Genomic DNA, 19,988 nt, shown 5'->3' on the forward strand with positions numbered 1-19,988 from the left:
ATATGGACTGGCAAAAAATTATATTTCATTTCAACCAAATATTTTGCCGTTTTCACGCATGGTAGACTTACTAGAAGGTAGAAGCAATACTACAACAACTACATAGAAAATTGCTATTGTTAATAATGCTAGTGTCATATGCTCTGTTCATAAAGGGAAAATCGGTTATAAAAGCTTTTACATTCATGCAGTTCTGGAACAGACCAAATATGTCGAAATACTGAATCTTATTTCGAGATAGCATTCTACACGTTACGGTTGGAAAATAACATATTATACTTTGGTGGAGGGTATAAAAACTTTGTTCGGTTTCCAATGTTCTGTTCCAGAACTGCAAGAATGTAAGATATATTACTACGATAACCGATTTTCCCTTTATGAAATCGAAGAAAATTGCAAAACTAGGAGGTTCTGGAACAGAACTACTGCCTGTCAATATTTTTAGTTGTATTAAAATATAAATATCAATATCAAATATAAATATAAATATAGATATAAATACAATCGATGTTTTTTTGTTTTGACCTTCGTTTTCTTTTGTCATACAATAACAGGTCCTAAGAATTTATATCAGCCAAAATTTATTCATACTTTAACGCAATTTCAACAATGTGTAGAACCACTGTGTCTCATTTCAGTGAAATATAAAAAGAAAAGAAAAGAAAATTGAAATATAAAAATATAAATACGAAAATGTCACTCATTTATTTGTTTGCGTCTGCGAAATATGTGGTTTGTGTCTATGATATGAAATAAAATACAGTTTGAAATGCATTGAAATGATTTATGGAAAATATGAAGCATACTGTGAGGCGCTATTATGGACTTAAATATTGTCTTGAGAATTTAAAACCTGGCCTGATTTCCTTTTGAAGATCAAAAAAGTAAAAGTAAAACATTTTCACTACCACCAATTCTTTTGTGGAATAAGATATTCCAACTGTCTTAAAGAGAAAGAAATTATCTTTCAAATGACAGCAAGCATTAGTCCACACCACTGAATTCTAAAAATTAAATATTTCAATTTTTGAGATATTACAATGACATCCTGCACAGCGTTGCAAAATAAATGTTTCTTTTTTTTAAAGTGGAAGATTTGTTTCGATACTGAGTTTTTTTTTCAGAAGCTGTGCCCATGAAAGCAGGAATAGCTATAACACTAAAAATTTCACATATTTTGACTTTCTATTTGACATATGTCCGCTATTTTGTAAGAGTAAGATGATCTTCCAAAACAAAAAAAAATTAAATTTATGTACATAGAAACACTCGACATTGGCACATTAAATAAAATTGCGGCTTGACTCTAGTTTAGTAAAAACTCTTTTTTCGACATTTTTTCCAATGGTAGGGATCTTGGGGGACGGACCTGGGACCACAGATCTTTGAAAAGAAAGTCCTGGTTCAACTCCCGCACTAGACTCGGATCCACTTACCCGATATAGGCATTTTTTATCATCAGTTCATTAAAATTATGTTTTCAATAAAAAAAAGCCTAAAAACCCGTAGAAAAGTGCAAAATTATTGCTGACATTCTTATATAATATATACAATATAAAATATATTTCCAAAATGTTACAATTTGTGCTAAACCTTTTCTGGGTCTAGAGATATGGGTATTTCCACCCTCATAACTCGATTTTAACCAGTTCATTAAAATTATGTTTTTAATAAAAAAAAACCCTTATTTCGTGTAGCCGCCGTTGGACTTGCAAAAGAATCAAATTTAAAAAACTTTTATTCGCATTAGCCTGTTTGGGATATACCCAGAGGGCAACATCTCAAGTCCCGCTACTTACAAAAATATCGAATTTAGAAATCTGTCATTCGCGTTAGCCGGTGTGGGACATACCCAGAGTAGAAACTCTCAAGCCCCTGTCCATATCCGGCTTCTTACAACAACTGTTAAATGTAGAAAACATTAGTTCGCGTAACCGGTTGAACATACCTAGAAGAGAATATCTTTAGACCAGAAAAAGTTATTAGCAGAAATTGTAGCATTTTGGAAAGGTAAGAGTGTCACCTATAATTTGGCATCACTTTTGTTGACCCCCATAATGGGTGTGTTTTCGACTTTTTGGTGGTTTTATAAAAAAACGAATCCAAAAAATCTATAATTCGACTTCCGTACCGCTTATAAATAACCCCATCATGTGGCCACCTGGATAGGTATTTTCATAAGCTTTCAAGCGATACCTATATTGTCTAGACCGGATCTTGAACCCGGGTCAAAAATCTGGGGTTACGGGTCCGCCCCCAAAGGAAAACATGATTTCCTGAATCAGGGTAAAATTACCTACTTCTGGAAAAAAATTCGAAAAAATAGATGAGTTTTTACTAATCTAGAGTTGGTCCACATTTCGGTAAGAAAATGTAACCAAGTGGTCAAGACTGTCGCTCTTAAAATCATGTCATTTTATTCAAAACTACCAACTACTTTCTCAAGCGAATTGTCATAAAAAATTGACAATTTTTTAAATATTTATAACAGATTTGTTAAGCAATATGTGACATCAACGTAATAGCGAGATGCTCTTCTTCAAATTAGGTTTGTTTTGCAAAGAAACTGGATCAGGTGGAATAGAAGAAGAGGAAAATATCCATCTTTTGATGAAATCCGATTAATGGCATTAATTATAATGACTTTTGAAGTCGAGGTGAGGATTGTCCTTACGTCCGGCCAATGCGACTTCGTCCAAATTTAACAATATATACAATATTAGTATCAAGCTTATATTGAGTTCGGATATAAGCAATATAGGTTGACATCTTTTTGTATCTTCACATCCTAATATTTATATCAGTGCTAGTTCAGGTGAGAAAATGGACAGTACCGACCCGCTACTTCTGCATAATCAAAATGTGAAATAAGAGTCCGATTGTCTTCAAATTTCGCACATCCCAATATTTCTACCAACTCTAGGCCTGGTATGAAGATATGATAAAACGGACCACTCATTTTGGTACTTCCTCCAAATCGGTCATTTTTATGCCCTCTACCATAGTATGGAGGCTATATTAAGTTTGTCATTCCGTTTATAACACCTCGAAATATACATTTTAGATCCCACAAAGCATAACTTGATCAGCATAAAATTGAATGGCGATTTAGAGATGTCCGTCCGTCTTTGGAAATCACTCTAGCTTCCGAACGAAATTGATAAAATTTAACTCAAATGCATATTATATCAATACTTTTGGTATTGAAAATGGGTCATGTAGGTCCACGTCTCCGTATAGCGCCCACATAACGGTACCTCCCGATATTTGGTATTCTGACGATTTTAGCGACATTATTATCCGGAAATGTTTCAAATTTGGTATTTGAAGTTCGTAATGGATACTACAGCCTAAGGAAGAAAATTGTCTATGCAGGTCCAGGTCTTCGTATAGCCCCGGTATAACGGTACCTCCCAAAATTCGGTATTTTGTTGATTTTAGCCACATAATTCACGGGAATTGTATCAAATTTGGTATTTGAAGCTCGATACTACATCCTACGACAGAAAATTGTCTGTGCAGTTCCACGTTTTGGTATAGCCACCATATAATGAGAAAATAGAAGGGTACTATTTTCGGTATTTTGGCGATTTAAGTGACATTATTCACCGGAAATGTTTCAAATTTGGTATTTAAAGTTCGTAATGAATACTTCAGCCCAAACAGAAAATTGGGTGTGCCGTTTTTATAGCCCCTATATAATGGCATCTTCCAATATTCGGTATTTTGATGATTTTAGCAACATTATTCACCGATTTTTTTTAAATTTCGCATTTGAATATTGTAATGGCTTATGACAACAGTTGCCTAGGCAGGTTCACGTCGTGGTATAGACCTTAATATAATGGCAAGATAAGCATACGATTCTTTTCGATCTTCGCAAGTCCCAACATATGTTACTATCACAAGATCTGGCGTAAAGATCGGATATAGCAGAAAAACCTTCAGATAATTCAAAAAAAAAAATATATTTTTGGAACTAAAGTATTATTTTCCATTGATCTTAAAAATATTTTTCCAATAACCAGCCCAAACCCACCCTATGAAACGACAAAATAAACACTCAAGGAGATATATTTACATTTAACAAATTTTACCATACCACAGGGGCACATCTGAGTAAATTTATTAAAATTATATATTAAATACATTACAATGCAAATGTCATTACGTTTAGTTTTTTTTTTCTTTTTGTTTCTATTTTTAATTTCATTTCTTCTCAAATAAATAATATATATATTTTTTTAATTTATTTTAGGTAAAATATTTAAAATAAAGCCAGTATTTTGTGGGTTTCTTCAGTTTACAATGACACAGGAAAAAAAAAAAAAACAAATTAAAATTAAACAAAATAAGAACCAATATTTGTTTATATATATATTTATAATATGTAATTATAATCATAGTAATAAACCTAAACTAATGTAAGCGTTTCTTTATACTTCTGCTTCCTTGTCGTTCGTTCGCTGGTGCAGGTGGGCCACCATTTGATGCTTGGAGAGAAAGAGAGAGAGGGTCTACTATCTGAAGCCTTCCGCCGTCGTTATCAAATTGTTGGTAGTGATATTGTAGGCTAATCTTGAATTCTTGGAGATTTCTTGGCGTATCCTTGACTTCTTTCGTCTGTGGCTGCTGTTATGGTTAGTGCTTCTGGTGTAGAGCAAATCATCCGGCGAGGTGAGCGACATCATTTGCAGATGCCAAATGGCTTTAATTTGCTGCGCCGATATACTGTGCCAGGCGAACAAAAATTCCGTATCTTGGAGATCAGTCTTGCCCGTCAATAGACGTTCACATTCGTCACTGTAGAGAACATAATGTGATGAGGTGGTTATAGTTGTGTTGGTTTGCTGGGCCAGAACACCGGTTATGTGGACATCATCGATCCAAAAGTATTTAAAATTTTGAGCGGCATTATACAGACGTAGCACCACATCCGGTGAATAGATAATGGCATAGCCGGGACAATAGGGTGGATAATAACGTTCGGAATATTCTTTGAAGCTGACACGCCACTTGGAACGATAGGAACGTTTAACCAATGAACCGGTGATCTTCTGGCAAAACAGTAGATTTTGTGGTCGGTGAAAGAGCCTCGTCGAGGCGGTAAAATTTTCTCTCGATTCGGATGCGGATGACAATGATGAACTGAATGAATTTGCAAAATTTTTCAATGACTCGTAAAGAGATTTTTTGGTGGATTTTGTCTTTTTGGTTGTATCATTAAGAGTTATAATGGTGGGTTTATTTGCTTCTTGTTGTTCCTCCTCTTCGGCCGTCGCCGACGCTCCCAGTCCCTTATCCGCAGCATGTTTTGGGGCTGTTGTGGCATTATCATTTTGCTGCTCAGCCTTGAGATATTTAATTAATTGCGGTGTATTTACATAGACATCATCATCCACCTTGATCAAGATCTGGGCATCAGGGCAATTGTAGAGGAACCATTTAAAAGCCATGACATGCTTATAGGTCATATTGCGATAATCATCCATAAAAGAACCTTGAATGATGTCGCCATATTCAGTGTTCTCCCTGATGACGTCATGCTGCAAAGATTCCTCTTGGACAGCACCCAATAGAAATAGCACCCGAATGGGTGCATCGACCATATGGCGACCAATGCTGGCCCATGTTTCGCGTATTATTTGCCGTTTCGGTTGGTTGTGCGGTGCCGAGTGCACCAGTATTAGGGCTTCCACATTTGAGCTACACACCGGCTGAGGCACAAGATAATGGAAGTCGTTTAAATCTATCAAATGATTGAAGTCTTCTTCCGGCAGTGCTGAAGAAACAGCAGTCATTTTTATCCATGATGGTGTGGGTCTTTGTATCGTTTCGAGAACACCCGTTCCCAGACTAGAAGTTAATGAATGAATATTGGCTAGGAGATCAGTAACCGTGGTGGTACTCTGTATGGCCTCCCCAGTACGATTGGATGATGTTGTTTGGCTGCTGCTGCTGCTGTTACCGTTGCTTACATTCCAATTCAAGGTAGTTGTGATAGTGCTGGAGGCATTTAGATCACTAAATGACAAATGTCTGCCCGAAAAGGGGGGACCTATCTCCTTGACATCACGATCACCCCGGCCAACACGTTGCTGTAACGATGGAGGAACATCATTGAGTTGTTGTAAATTATATCTGTTGTTGTTGCTGTTGATGCTTCCACTGCTTATAATGGCGGATGAGGCATCATACATAACCGGTTCCTGGACTGAGATCAACCATATCAAAATGCAGACATATAGGCCCACAACTATAACCCAAATGGGCGGTTTTTCAAACATGACCCTTTTGAAAAAGAAACGCTCTGTTGTCGGTCCGTTTTATTTGTGTTCAGGAGCTTCTTTCAGTTGTCCTTGTTGTTGAAATTAAAAAAAAATGTAACCGAAGATTAATTTTTTAACCTCTTTGGAGGATCTTGGCGATGGATGCTGTTCCGTGCTATACGACGAAATAGTTATTTGGGGTAATCCTGTTTTCTTTTTTGATTTGATTCTAGTCTAGCCGCTAATGGAAATTAATTACTACTAAGTATGCTTTAGTTTTGTACTTAATTTGTTGTTGCTGTTCGTCTTTTTCTAGTTGTTGTTGCTGTGCGATGATAAAAATGATTTGTGGCTGTAGTTGTTGTTGCTGTTGTTTTTGTTTGTTTACTTAAACTCTTTAGTCGATATTTGTTGAAATTTATTGCTAATGATGTGCTATAATTAGTAATTTTGTTGGTGCTGTAGTTGTTTTTGCTGCTGCTTCGATTGTTGTTGTTGTTGTAATTGGAATATTTTTTACGAGTTTTCTGGTACCGCATTGCAGTTTGTTGCAGTGTCCCTTCTGCTTTCTTGTTCTGTTTGGTTGTGTGTGCGTGGCCTTTGTGTCTGAAGGTGTGTGTGTGAGAGCTTTGGTCTTCCGGTTAAAGAAGGAGAAATGTTTTACTGAGGTACTGCAAGTAAAAGAAGAAAAAAAACAAGGTATTATTGGAGAAATTTTGGTAAAAGTAAAAGGAGTGCTAGTGTTGTGATCGATGTTGTTGGTTTTATTATGCCATTTAAAAAAAAGAAGTCGGTTTTACCGACAGATGAGCCAATTTTGTCCATTTCGTATTGGATTGTGATAATTTTAAGACAATGTTAAAATGTGCGTGAGGTACCAAATATAGTTGATCGAAGTATTCATTTTCATACTTCATTTAATACAGGTAAAACCAGTAAGGAAAATTCCAAAGTCGGGAGGAACCGGCTATATGATACCCTACGCCACTATGAATACCTAGTAGAGCTCCCGTAACAAAAGAATTTATTTAAAGTAGATCATACCACCAGTTATAATTTGCTTTTAGAGGGAACTAATATATGGGAGGCATATCCAATTCTGAATCATTTTTCACTAAATTTGACGGAGACAATTTTATCTTTTATACCAAAAGACAGTGATATAGAGTGCATGAAATCACTTCAAGAGGAATTATATTAAAAACAAGTAAGCAAAGGCTACAGTCGAGCGGGGCCGACCGTTGAATACCCTACAACACTATAATAAACGATACAGTTTATATAGGCGAGATACTCGAAAGAATTTCACAAGATATTGTGACAAATAATAAAAGAAAACCATCAGGTTTAGTTCTCTAATTTTCCAATAATAGCAACTTAAACTAATTTGCTCATTTCCAATTTATTGGTAGATGTTGCACGTAAATGGTCTTCCTAGATCCGGAACCAATATTTCACAAAGACCATTAATCTCTCAGAAGTGGCAAAAGATTAACATTTATTTTTTGTTTTTAGACTGAAACGCATCTATATGAGATACAGCCATTTGACTATATTCTTCAACTAAATCAGCGTCAACGAAATAGTCAGAAGTGCGTCTTTCCTGTATTTGTGAATTCTCCAAGTATTTTGTCTACAAAAGTTGGCAAACTATTTCGCACATTGAATATTTTTGGATGGCCATCCAAAACTGCTTGGCTTTTGCAATGTCCGATAACCCCCATTCAAATGTGCCTGAGGATCGGACGATAATTACGACCTGCTGACAATTTTGCAGTTTTCGATCATCTCCAAAAAGAGTAGGCTTCTATTCTGACCCTCATCTTATCCCCATGCAAAATTTCGTAAGGATCGGGCCATAAATGCGATCTGTATATGATATCCTGATATCCTAACTACTTAGTTTTCTTAGCTGTAGAAATATTACCAAATGTTTAATTCAAAATGAAAATATGCCAAAAATATGACAAAATTGAAAAACTATGAGAAAATATTATAAAATCAATATTTTCATCTTTAGAGAGATATTTTTATGCGATTTTTTTAGACGTATTTTGTTTCTTGCTAAGAGGCCATTTTGAATTAATGAGAACTGTCGAAATCAGTTCAGCCGTTCTCGACATATAAGAGATCTTTCAAGCATATCTTCTTTGATAGACATATATATCGCACATATTTTGCTATATATACGATTTATTGGATGTTAACATCAATGTAAAGATCAGAAGTAACCCTGTCATGGCTTTGTGATTTCGCCGGGATTTAAAATATTCGCGGTTTTATGAAAAATTTCGAAGTTTTTCAATACAAAAGATATGGTCTATTTTACCCGCTAAATATAATCCGATGACCACCTAAATTGGTAGGCTTCTTCCCCGCCCTAAACTCTAGCTACATGCGAAATTCCGCGTCGATTGGTCTATAATTGCGACGTGTATAGCTACTGCAAAATCCGACATTTTTTCAGTATTTGGTCCATTTCAACCCCTAAACATTTGGCGATCATCTCCAAAAGAAATAGGGTTCTATTCTGACATTAACCCCACCTACATTTTAAATTTCGTGAAGATCGGGCCATAATTGCGACCTGTAGAGTGATTACAAATTAACATGGACAGACGGACAGACGGACGGACGGACATACATAGCTAGATCGACTCAGCTCGGCGAGCTAGGAAGACCCATATATACTTTCCTATATGGGAAACCAATATTTCGAGGTGTTACATAAATTCTGGCCCAATCAAACTTATAATACCCCCAACACATAGTGTTGTAGGTTGTTGTAGCCGAAGTTTGCACAATAAACTTGAAATCGGATAAAGAATATTTAAGGAATCTATAACTAAGTCTTAGCCGATCTCGATTAAATTTTGCAAAGATATCTGGTACCAAATATCATTGTTGTTGAATGCATATTACGAATGTGATACATATACATATTTGGGAGCTATAGCTATATCTGACCCGATTTTCACCAAATTTGATATATTTGCCTCTAGATTAAAGTCGGTGGGATGTGCCAAAATCTTAATAAAATTTGGCAGATATATTTCTGGGCTGCATCTGATATCTAGTGCCAAATATCATTCTTGTGGAGTGCATATTACGAATGAGACGGACTTAAACACCAAATCGGATGAAACATACATATGGAACTATAGCGCTCGTATTAATCGACCAAGGCATCAGAATAAATGCCGACTATTATCGCGAAAATATTCTGGAGGATGTATTAAAGCCTTGGGCACGCAAACATTTTGGCCGCATACCTTCGACATTCCAACAGGACTCAGCACGCGCCACCCAAGAATGGTTACAAACTGAGGTTCCTCACTTCATTTCCAGCGCACAATGGCCACCAAAATCTCCGGATACCAATCCGTTGGACTATTGTGTCTGGAGTATTTTGGACAAAAAAGTTAGCACTAAAAAATACCATTGGCCGTTTGAAGGCCATAGTTCGTGCCAAAGGTGACCAATTCGATCAAATCTAAACTTATTCTAAAATTTGATGCTATTTCCGACATTTTTTGCCTTCATTCAATAAAATAAAAAAATATATATATAAAAATTATGGCGTATGACTTTGATGCGTTTTTAATCTCACCCTGTACTTAAAGCACTATCTTAGTCCGATTTCACGTTTGTTCTACACAAACTGTGTAATACCAAACCAAATAGGGTGATTATTGACACACCCGCCAAAAGTGAACGTATTTATTTAAAAGTTTGACTCCTTGTGACGGAGGTATCAAAGGCAGTCTCTGGTTGAGGAAACATTAAAATATACTTAATTTAAAGAGAATTAGTGACATGTTTCGCAAGAAGCCTCATCGCTTCCATCCTGGTACAGTTGCTTTGCGTGAAATCCGTCGTTACCAGAAGAGTACTGAATTGTTGATCCGCAAATTGCCCTTCCAACGTTTGATCCGTGAAATCGCTCAAGATCTCAAAACTGACTTGCGTTGCCAGAGCTCTGTTGTTATGGACTTGCGAAGCCTACTTGGTGGGTCTTTTTAAGGGTTGTAAATACTCAAAATGTTGACCCCTTGTGGAGGAGGTACCAGAATTATGTGGTCCGCTTCATCCCATCTTCCCAATAGATCTTGTGAGAAGTTTGAAAAGAGTCGGATGCTTGTTTTACATTTTATGAGCGTTATGGTTATTCAAAATGTTGATTCTTTGTGGAAGAGGTAGCAGAAGGAGTGGCCCGCCATATTCGATCTTCTCACCAGATCTTGTGTTGAAATATCTCACATTTCCTAAAAGTTTTGCTTATTCCAAATTTAACCCTCTGTGGGGGAGGGTGGTACTAGACGGAGTGGGTCCATATTGTCAATTTTATCTATATATCATCTGACCCAGCACTGATATAAATATTGGGATTTGCAAAGTTTGAACAAAATCGGATTACTCTTCCTTGTTTTATGAGATGTGGAGTAGATACCAGAAGTAGTGGACCAATATTACCCATCTTCGAACTTGATCTAAGTTTGATAAAAAAAAATATTACAATCTATCAAGTTTCGGCCACGTCCCTTTAGAATAATCGTGCGTACCATCGTAGGTACCAGAAGTAGTGGCCTAATATTGCCCATCTCCGAACTTGATCAAAATCTGATAATAATATTACAATCTACCTAGTTTAGGCCACATCCCTTTAGAGTAATCGTGCGTACCAGCCAGAGAGAGAGAGAGAGAGACGGACGGACACTCCTAGATCGACTCCAAATTTCCTGAAACGGATTTCGTCCAAAGAAGCCTAGGGCTAAACCCGTTATTTTTATGTAAATTTAATGAACCGTTTCAATTCCAATCGATTCTACAATACAAACAAAATTACACAAACTTTCTTTAGACCCAATTCACCTATACTTTGTATCCTCATCCGTCCCTTTCCTTGTTTTATGTAATTAAATTGTGTTCCATTAAATATTCATTCAAATTGAGCACTTTAAATGACATTTGTAAACGATGGCGAAAAAACTATTTGACCACACTAAGGCACATGCATGTGCATACAAACATCGATTGCAAATCATCAGGTGGCAGTGGTGGCGGTGGTTGGTACCTCCAGAACTAGTGAGTGCACGAATAAATGAATGAATGTGATATTAGCAAACAAACAAAAACCAAACACTGAAGTCTGCAACTAATACCATGACAATGTTTATATAATCAATTCATGGTCAATTTGTGGCCACCACGGGGAGATGTGAGTGCACGTCACATCACATCACCTCCCATATGATTGGTAATTAGTGGCTAAATAGATTATGACCAATAGGTGGGATGCTGCAAAAGCATAAAGAGGATAATTTTTTTACAACCTTGTGTGCCATCATATTGACCGTAATCGTATTATGGAATAATTCTGATTTATGTGTCTCAATTGCATCAAAGGTATTAGGAATTAGTAATAAATTGGCATGCAATAATTTGCAGGTATGGGGAAAAACTAGGGACCACAAAAAGCTCTTTGCCGACGCGACAATTTGCCACTTCAGCATGAACATGAAATGGGGGGAGGGGGAAATAATTTTGGATGAACGGAAATGAGATATACCTTTGCCGAGCTAAAAATACTAGGCTGAGTTTAGGGACTATGAAGGTACCAGAAGTACTTAATGCATGAAATATTGTATTATGTGAAGTGGGCTTCATCAATTTTAGCCTTTTTATACCCTCCACCATACATAGTATGGGGGGTATATTAGACATAACAAAGTACACTAGAGCCCCGACTTGCGTCGTTTTGCACAGATCAGTCTTTTGTCTGTAGCCAAGTCAAGTTCTAAGATGGGCTATATCGGTCCACGATATCGTATATCCCCCATATAACGGTACCCCCGTTATTTGGTATTTTGATGATTGTAGTCAAATTTTTCAATGAAATTGTTTGAAAATCCACAAAAGGAGTTCCTTCTGAGCACTTTAGCCCCCGGAAGGGTATCTATTACTATAAAAGAGGAAAATGGTTGCATGTTTGTTTGTAATTTATGGGCTCGAAACCCCTGAACAGATTTTCCTGAAAATTTCCAATTGTACTACAACATCGCCTGAAAGTAACATAGGCTATATACATTTTTGAAATTCCACTTGGAACTGGAGGCATAGCATCAGAATCTTAGGTACTTCCCAAACATTTAGATTTTATATGCACATATCTATTGATCGATTACAGATACAGTCTCCAAATATAGAATGCGTTACGGAATTTGAAACAAAAATGAATTCGCCAAATTATATTGATATCGGTTCAGATTTGGATATAGCTCCCAGAAATATTTTCGGCCCATTTCATATATTTGATGAACCAAACACGATACGTATTCCCGATTCCAATGAAATTCGGACAGAGCGACGAAATCTGGTACAAAAAAAACTGCCAAATTTTACTGAAATCGGTTACGATTTAGATATAGCCCCCATATATATTTTCGGCCGATTTTACATATTTGATGCACCCAATGCGATATGTAGGGTGATGAAAAACTGCAACCAACCTCAGACTGTAGACATTTTTAAGCCACTCATCCGACAGCTGTTAAAACTATTCTAGTGTCAGCTCATTATATTGTTTCCAAGCGTACAAAAGCAAATTGTTGAACATTTTGCCAGAAAAAAAGTTATTCGTGATGGAGTTCAAGCGTGATAGTGTGATTTCTTTATATTTGGCTGGAAATCCACAAGTGACTATCGTTAGAGCACTCCAGCATTTAAATGTAAATAAATCGCCGAAAAATGGCTCGTGAGCTAATTATATCGCAATTTTCCATTCGGCAAATATTGAAAAATGAGCTCGGGGTAAAGCCATTGAAATTCCAAAAAGTGCAAGAACTTACACCGCAACAGAAAGAAAATAGACTCAAAAGAGCTAAAGAGTTGCTTTGCTTAGCCGAAATTGGTGAACTGCCGAATTTGGTTTTCTCCGATGAAAAAACATTTGTTATCTGGCAGTTTGTAAACAAACAAAATGATCGTGTTTACTTGCCAAAGAGGTCAGTTGAAAATGCGCACCTTCGATTGGCAACCAGAACTCAAGCGCCGGCCATGGTGATGGTGTGGGCCGCCGACCGTGGCATCATAATAAATGACGAATACTATCGCGAAAATATTCTGGAGGGTGTATTAAAGCCTTGGGCACGCAAACATTTTGGCCGCAGACCTTGGACATTTTAAAAGAACTCAGCATCATCGCAATCAGCACGCGCCACCCAAGAATGGTTACAAAATGAGGTTCCTCGCTTCATTTCCAGCGCATAAGGGCCACCAAAATCTCGGGATACAAATCCGTTGGACTATTGTGTCTGGAGTAATTTGGAAAGCGAGGCTGGCACCAAAGTATCGATCACCTCAACCAAGCGCTTCGCCGGGAATGGACCAAAATACCGCAGAGCAACATTCGGGCAGCGTGTGACGGTTTCATTGGCCGTTTGAAGGCCATAATTCGTGCCAAAGGTTACCAATTCGAACAAATCTAAACTTATTCTAAAATTTGATGCTATTTCCGACGTTCAAAAATGTAAAAAAAATGTAAAAATTATAGCGCTGGACTTTGTTGCCTATACTTACTTCTATGTTAAACTCCATCGGAAGTGTCAAATTTCAGGCCATTTGGACTGATATTGACCATTTAGTGCACAATTAACCCGAAATAATTTTTCAAATAGATTTTTTGGAAATCCGAACTAACGGGCACGAAAAACCGGCCGGAGAAAATGTTGTAATTTAACATTTCGAATTCACAGCCTATCGGCGAACTTCTTTTGAATACTTTTACCTCAGTGTTATTTTTATCTTATGTGCCACTCAATAATATCGTATGGGTTATACTTACACTTGAATATCAAATTGGAGTCTTTATAGAAAGTATGTAATCCAATTCCAACATCTGATATAATGTTTCCGTTATAATCTTCATGATATTTTTATAAGTTTTTTTTTGGTTTATTCAAAGAGTCTGAAAATAAACGAACAAAAAAAAAACACATTAGGTTAGATTAATTGGAACTTTTTTATTGTTTCAAACTAAGATTTACAACTTGGGAAAAATTGGACGAAGTAACAACTAGGAAAATCGCACAAGATTACCGTAATTCTACATTTTTAAGGATAGAAAGCACGTCTTCTTTCTACGCCAATGAAACCAAGCTCGTTCCTTTCAGCAGCAAAGGAACTCACTCGAATACTGAATCTTGGTATAGATGTTTTCAAATGCCTTTTTGCTTATGTGCGAGGGTATTTAAGCTTCGACCCGGCCGAACCTAAGATCTTTTTATACCCTCAGGTACAATTCTACAGATATATGTATATAATTTGATTCGGCTAGAATGTGCCATATTGAAATTTAAATTTTAGACACTAAGATTCTTTGGACGAAATCCGTTTCAGGACATTTGGAGTCGATCTAGCAATGAACTTACATCGAATCAGACCACTAATTATGCCACTTCTCCAATAAAAGTTTAAAAGTATCACATTGAGCTTTAGGAGCAGCCGATATAAAATCGCTACATCGTCATAAGGCAGGTACAAAAATTTACAAAATTGGGCCACTACTTTTTGTGCCTAACCAACAAAGGGTCAACATTTGAAATAATAATAGCTTTCTCGAATGTCAAATTCATGTCTGATTCTCATCAGCCTATCCACTCTTTCAGAGGTGTCCCCACAAAATTATAATATTCGGGGAGCACCCGATATAGTTTAAAATTGGCACATCATAATATTTAAATAATATATGGTTAGGATCGAAGGACAAACTTGTGAACAATTATAACTCCCTTAAGCGCTAAATCAATGCCCGTTTTTATACCCTCCGCCATATGAATAGAGAGGGTATATATCATTTTTTAGACACTAGGTCTCTTTGGACCAATTTCGATTCAGGACATTTGGAGTTGGTCTAGGGATGTACGTACGATAACTCTTTCTAATATTATTATCAAACATAGATCGAGCCCGGAGATGGGCAATATCGGTCCAATCCTTCTGGTACCTCTCCCACAAATGGTCGAAATTTTCAAAGAAAATAATTTACTGCACAGAAATAGAAAGGATAATCCGATTTTGCTCCAACTTTGGAAGATGTGAGAACATGTGAGAAAATGGACAATATCGGTCCACTGTCATAATTATAACTCTTATAGAATGTGATATACGTGTCCCGATTGTCTTCAAATTACACATATCACAATATTTTTATTAATCCAAGGTGTGGAATGTATCGGTCCACCCCTTCTGATACCTCCAAAGGGTAAAAAATTTGAACATTCATGAAGCTCATAAAATACCAAACTATCATCCGATTCCATTCAGACTTGGCACATCTCAATATTTCCACAAGTTTTAAATATGGTAGAGATCAGACCACTCCTTCTGGTACCTCCCCCACAAAGGGTCAATGTTTTGAATAACCTAAACGATTATAAAATCTGATATAAACATCCAGTTCTCTTCATATTACACTTCGCACTATTTCTTCTGACACAAGGTCTACTATAAAGATGGGATATATCGATCCACTCCTTCAGGTACCTTCCCCACAAAAGTTCAAAATTTTGAATACCATGAAGTTCATAAAACACGGAATTAACATCATATTCCATTCAGACTTGGCATATCTCAATATTTGCATCAACACAAGTACTGTTATAAAGATTATCAGGCGAGTTCAAGATTTTGAAAACCAAAACGCTCAAAGAAAGCGAAATAAGCATCCAACTCTCTCCAAATTTCACACCTACAAACATTTTCGCTAACACAAGATCTGTTTTGAAGATGATATATATCTGCGAACCACTTCTGGTACCTCACCCACAAACGGTCACAAATTCCAATACTTATGTATACATGTTCTAACTTGCGAAACGAGTCAGCGATTATGTGTAACTTTCTATATCCAAATATTTCTCTCAACTGCAAACCTAAGATGAATATAAAATTTATGATTTCGCATAAATTTTACAATAAATCTTCGATTTTTTTTTGAAAATTTTCCCATACCAATTTTTTTATGTGTATTTGATGAATTATAAAAATTGAATACTTCGGTCGACTATACCCCACCCACATCTTAAAATTTTCTAAAAATATTGTCCAAATCTGGCACGTCACAATATTTATATTATATTTATTTAGGTCCGATACGAAATGGTCAATATTGGTCAATTCCTTCGGAACCTACACCATAGAGGGTCAACAATTTGGATAATCATAACACAAGTCAAAATATAATAAAATAATCGAACATTGGCTGAGGGTATACATCTGTCGGCAAAACCGATTCATACTTTTTAATCTTTTTTTGGAAATTATTTAAAAAATTTTGGCCTCAATTTCAAAATATTAGTCGTAGCCAACTTGTCTATAAAATACCATTCTTTTTGAACTATGCTATAAATGTGAGCAACGTAGACTAGCCAACTACTTTAAAGGTTAAACGAAACATGTAAGGTCTTAACACCGTTGTATGAACGAACGGGTTTTCCACCCAACTGACAGACAAGCGTTTATGGCAAAGCTATGGAACGGTGTTTTCGTTTTTAACTTCGAATATGGCCATTGATTTAGTTTATAGTTAGAATGAAAAATTGTTTTTGGCAATTTATTAAAATATTATTGTAAATTTCATTTGTCATAAAAACCCAATTGAACCGAGACTCAATAGAAAAAGTCCTTAAAAATTATTGTTTCAAAATTGGCTCTAATTTATTGACAATCTTTTTTTAGCCTTGAGTGATTTGATGGAAAATATAAAAATTATGCAATCTGTTTGCAATCAACTTCGACCATTTAAATATCATCCGTTTCAAAGACTTAAAAATAGTTGTTTAAACCGCTGCAGTATTTACCACACTTCTTAATAATTCATTTGAAATAATTTTAAAAAGAAAATACATATTTCATTCTCTGCCATCCCTATTCCCAGAACTATAATAAACCTTCCCTGTAAACCCGAGGAAATGAGAACTAAGCTAAGAAAACCAATTAAATTGAACAGAACATTTAATTAACCACACGCAACAATGCCACAAAAAAATGGGACTGGTTACGGGGGATGGAACTGGTTAGAGACACCGTAGGGACAGTTTTATGTGCGTATAGATTTGTGTGTACAAATGCAAGGGGTTTTAAAGTCGTCGAAATATATCCTTAGGCCTTGTAACAATAACAACAATAATAATGAAGAAAAACCACCCTCCTTCGTAGAAAGAGTTTTAAAAATTGATTAAGTGTTTGATGTCTATCGGGACGGGCTAATGAAATATGAAATAGAAAAACGAACAACTTTATAAATGTTTAATGGTGAATGTCTTTACCGGCTTGATTGAAGGAAAGAAGGACCGTGGTGCGTATTATTCAAGGCTGTCTCTGTTGGTTTGAGTGACAAAAACATACAAATGAAATAGTTAATAAATAAAAACAAGTATAAAGCAGTAGGTACGGTCGTACAGAACTTTGAATACCATCCAGCATTTGGAACGATTTGGAAATTTTTGAACGAATTAAAAAAATGTTAAAATCTTAAAAATACCGAATATGGTCATTATATTGGAGTCTATACGAAGACGTGGACCTGCATAGGCAATTTTTATCATAAGCCATTACAATATATGTATGGTGCTTATACGAAGACCTGGACCTGCATAGCCAATTTTCTGGCCTAAACTGTAGTTTCTATGAAATCTAAATACGAAATTTGAAACAACTCCGGTGAATAATGTTGCTAAAATCATCAAAAAACCGAATTTTGGGAGGTACCGTTATACCACGTTACGAAGACGTGGGCCTGCCTGTATATGCAATTTTTTGTCAATGGCTGTAGTACCCATTACGAATTCTAAAAAACGAAATTGGAAATAATTCCTGTGAATAAAGTCCCTAAAATCGTCAAAATATCGAATATCGGAGCGTACCGCTGTATCTGGGCTATACAGATAAAAAAAACTGCAACAAAGTCAAAAGCCATAATTTTTACAATTTTTTTTTATTTTATTGAATGGAAGCAAAAATGTCGGAAATAGCATCAAATTTTAGAATAAGTTTAGATTTGTTCGAATTGGTCATCTTTGGCACGAATTATGGCCTCCAAACAGCCAATGAAACCGTCACACGCTGCCCAAATGTTGCTTTGCGGTATTTTGGCCATTCCCGGCGAAGTTCTTACTTGAGGTGATCGACACTTTGGTATTTTTTGGTGCCAACCTTGCTTTCCAAAATACTCCAGACACAAAAGTCCAATGTGTTGGTATCCGGAGATTTTGGTGGCCATGGTGCGCTGGAAATAACCATTTTTGTGTGGCGCGGGCTGAGTGCGATGGTGCTGTTTCCTGTTGGTTGGTCAAGGTCTGCCTTCAAAATGTTTGCGTGGCCAATACTTTAGTACACCCTCCAGAATATGTTTTCTTCCGTCCACTTCCTTGACGTCGGGCTACGCTACCAGTATCACGGTAACGAGCGATGGTACGAGACACAAAAGATTTATTCACATTTAAATGCTGGAGTGCTCTAACGATATCCGCTTGTCGTTTTCCAGGCAAATATAAAGAAATCACACTATCACGCTTGAATTCCATCACGAATAACTTTTTTTCTGGGAAATTCTCACCAAAATGCTTTTGTACGCTTGTAAACAATATAATAAGCTGTCACTGGAATAATTTTAACAGCTGTCGGACGACAGGCTTAGAAATGACAGCAGTCTGAATTGGTTGCAGTTTTTTCATCTCACCCTGTATACACTCCCTAACCATATGGCTAAAGGTATAACTAGCAACGTAGCTGAGGGTATAAAAAAGAGTACTTTGTGTTCAACCACTTTGAATGACCAAACATTCACTCATACCTTTGCATGAACATTCTCTTTTTATCATACACATGCATTTTTGTCCGATCTCATTTTGAACGACCCTGCTATATAACACGGAACAGTATTTTGAAGTTTGAGTACATTTTGTATCTTTCAAATTGGAATTAACAAAGCTCCGTGACTCACATATTCGAATGCAGTCGAATACTTTAGTTTCTCGTGGCTGTTGATATCTGTGTCAATCGCTCACTCATCGCAATAAGGAAAACCTCTAACAATTTGCAAATATTGATTAATTTCTTGCCAATACAAGCTATGGGAATCTCACAGTCCATATGTATATTAGACTAAGAATGAGTCCTTTTAGATAATATATGGAAAGTACACATGTGTAATTCAATGGAAATTATCCTAGACACAAGACATAGCCGTTGGCAGAATGTTAGCTAGCCTGGGGTGTAATTATTTCATTTTTGTTTTTTTTTTCTATCGTTAAGCTCATCGTATATGCCTATAAAAGTCATGACCCTGACGGGTAGAAAAAAAAAAGAAGAAACTTTTGCAAAATGCAACAATAACCAACGACACGCTATGTGGGCAAAAAGTTCGCGCCATATCATGGCAGCTACTGCTGAAAGCCGAAGAAGAAGAAGAAGCACTTAGTCGTCGCGCTGTTGACCTTTAAGAAAATTGCGTTTAGAGCAAACAAAAGAATACAATAACAAGGATCCGCCACTTTGGCATAAGTAGTTGTAGTTGTACTTGTAATAGTAGTAGATGTAGTGGTAGTGACAGTAGCACTAAACAACATGTCGCATGTTTTTGTTCTACTTTTTTTTTTTTTTGAAATAGTTTTTAAAAAACAAAAAATTTTAGCTGTTAGGTTAACCTGGTTGGTTGGT

The 19,988-nt window shown here is 36.3% G+C and overlaps 1 protein-coding gene across 1 annotated transcript in view; it reads right to left on the reverse strand.

Moving 5' to 3' along the window:
* Positions 1-4,076: 4,076 nt before the first annotated feature.
* Positions 4,077-19,988, reverse strand: part of LOC131806800 (uncharacterized) — a 33,404-nt gene continuing 17,492 nt past the window's right edge. The window contains exons 2-3 of the mRNA XM_059131486.1: positions 14,113-14,235; positions 4,077-6,940 (exon numbers count right to left, since the gene is read on the reverse strand). Coding sequence (XP_058987469.1) covers positions 4,521-6,287 — 1,767 coding nt within the window. The 5' untranslated portion in view covers positions 6,288-6,940; positions 14,113-14,235 and the 3' untranslated portion in view covers positions 4,077-4,520. The remainder of the gene's footprint in view (positions 6,941-14,112; positions 14,236-19,988) is intronic.

This window comes from Musca domestica, unplaced genomic scaffold (assembly GCF_030504385.1).
Source record: "Musca domestica strain aabys unplaced genomic scaffold, Musca_domestica.polishedcontigs.V.1.1 892, whole genome shotgun sequence".
Classification (NCBI taxonomy): domain Eukaryota; kingdom Metazoa; phylum Arthropoda; class Insecta; order Diptera; family Muscidae; genus Musca; species Musca domestica.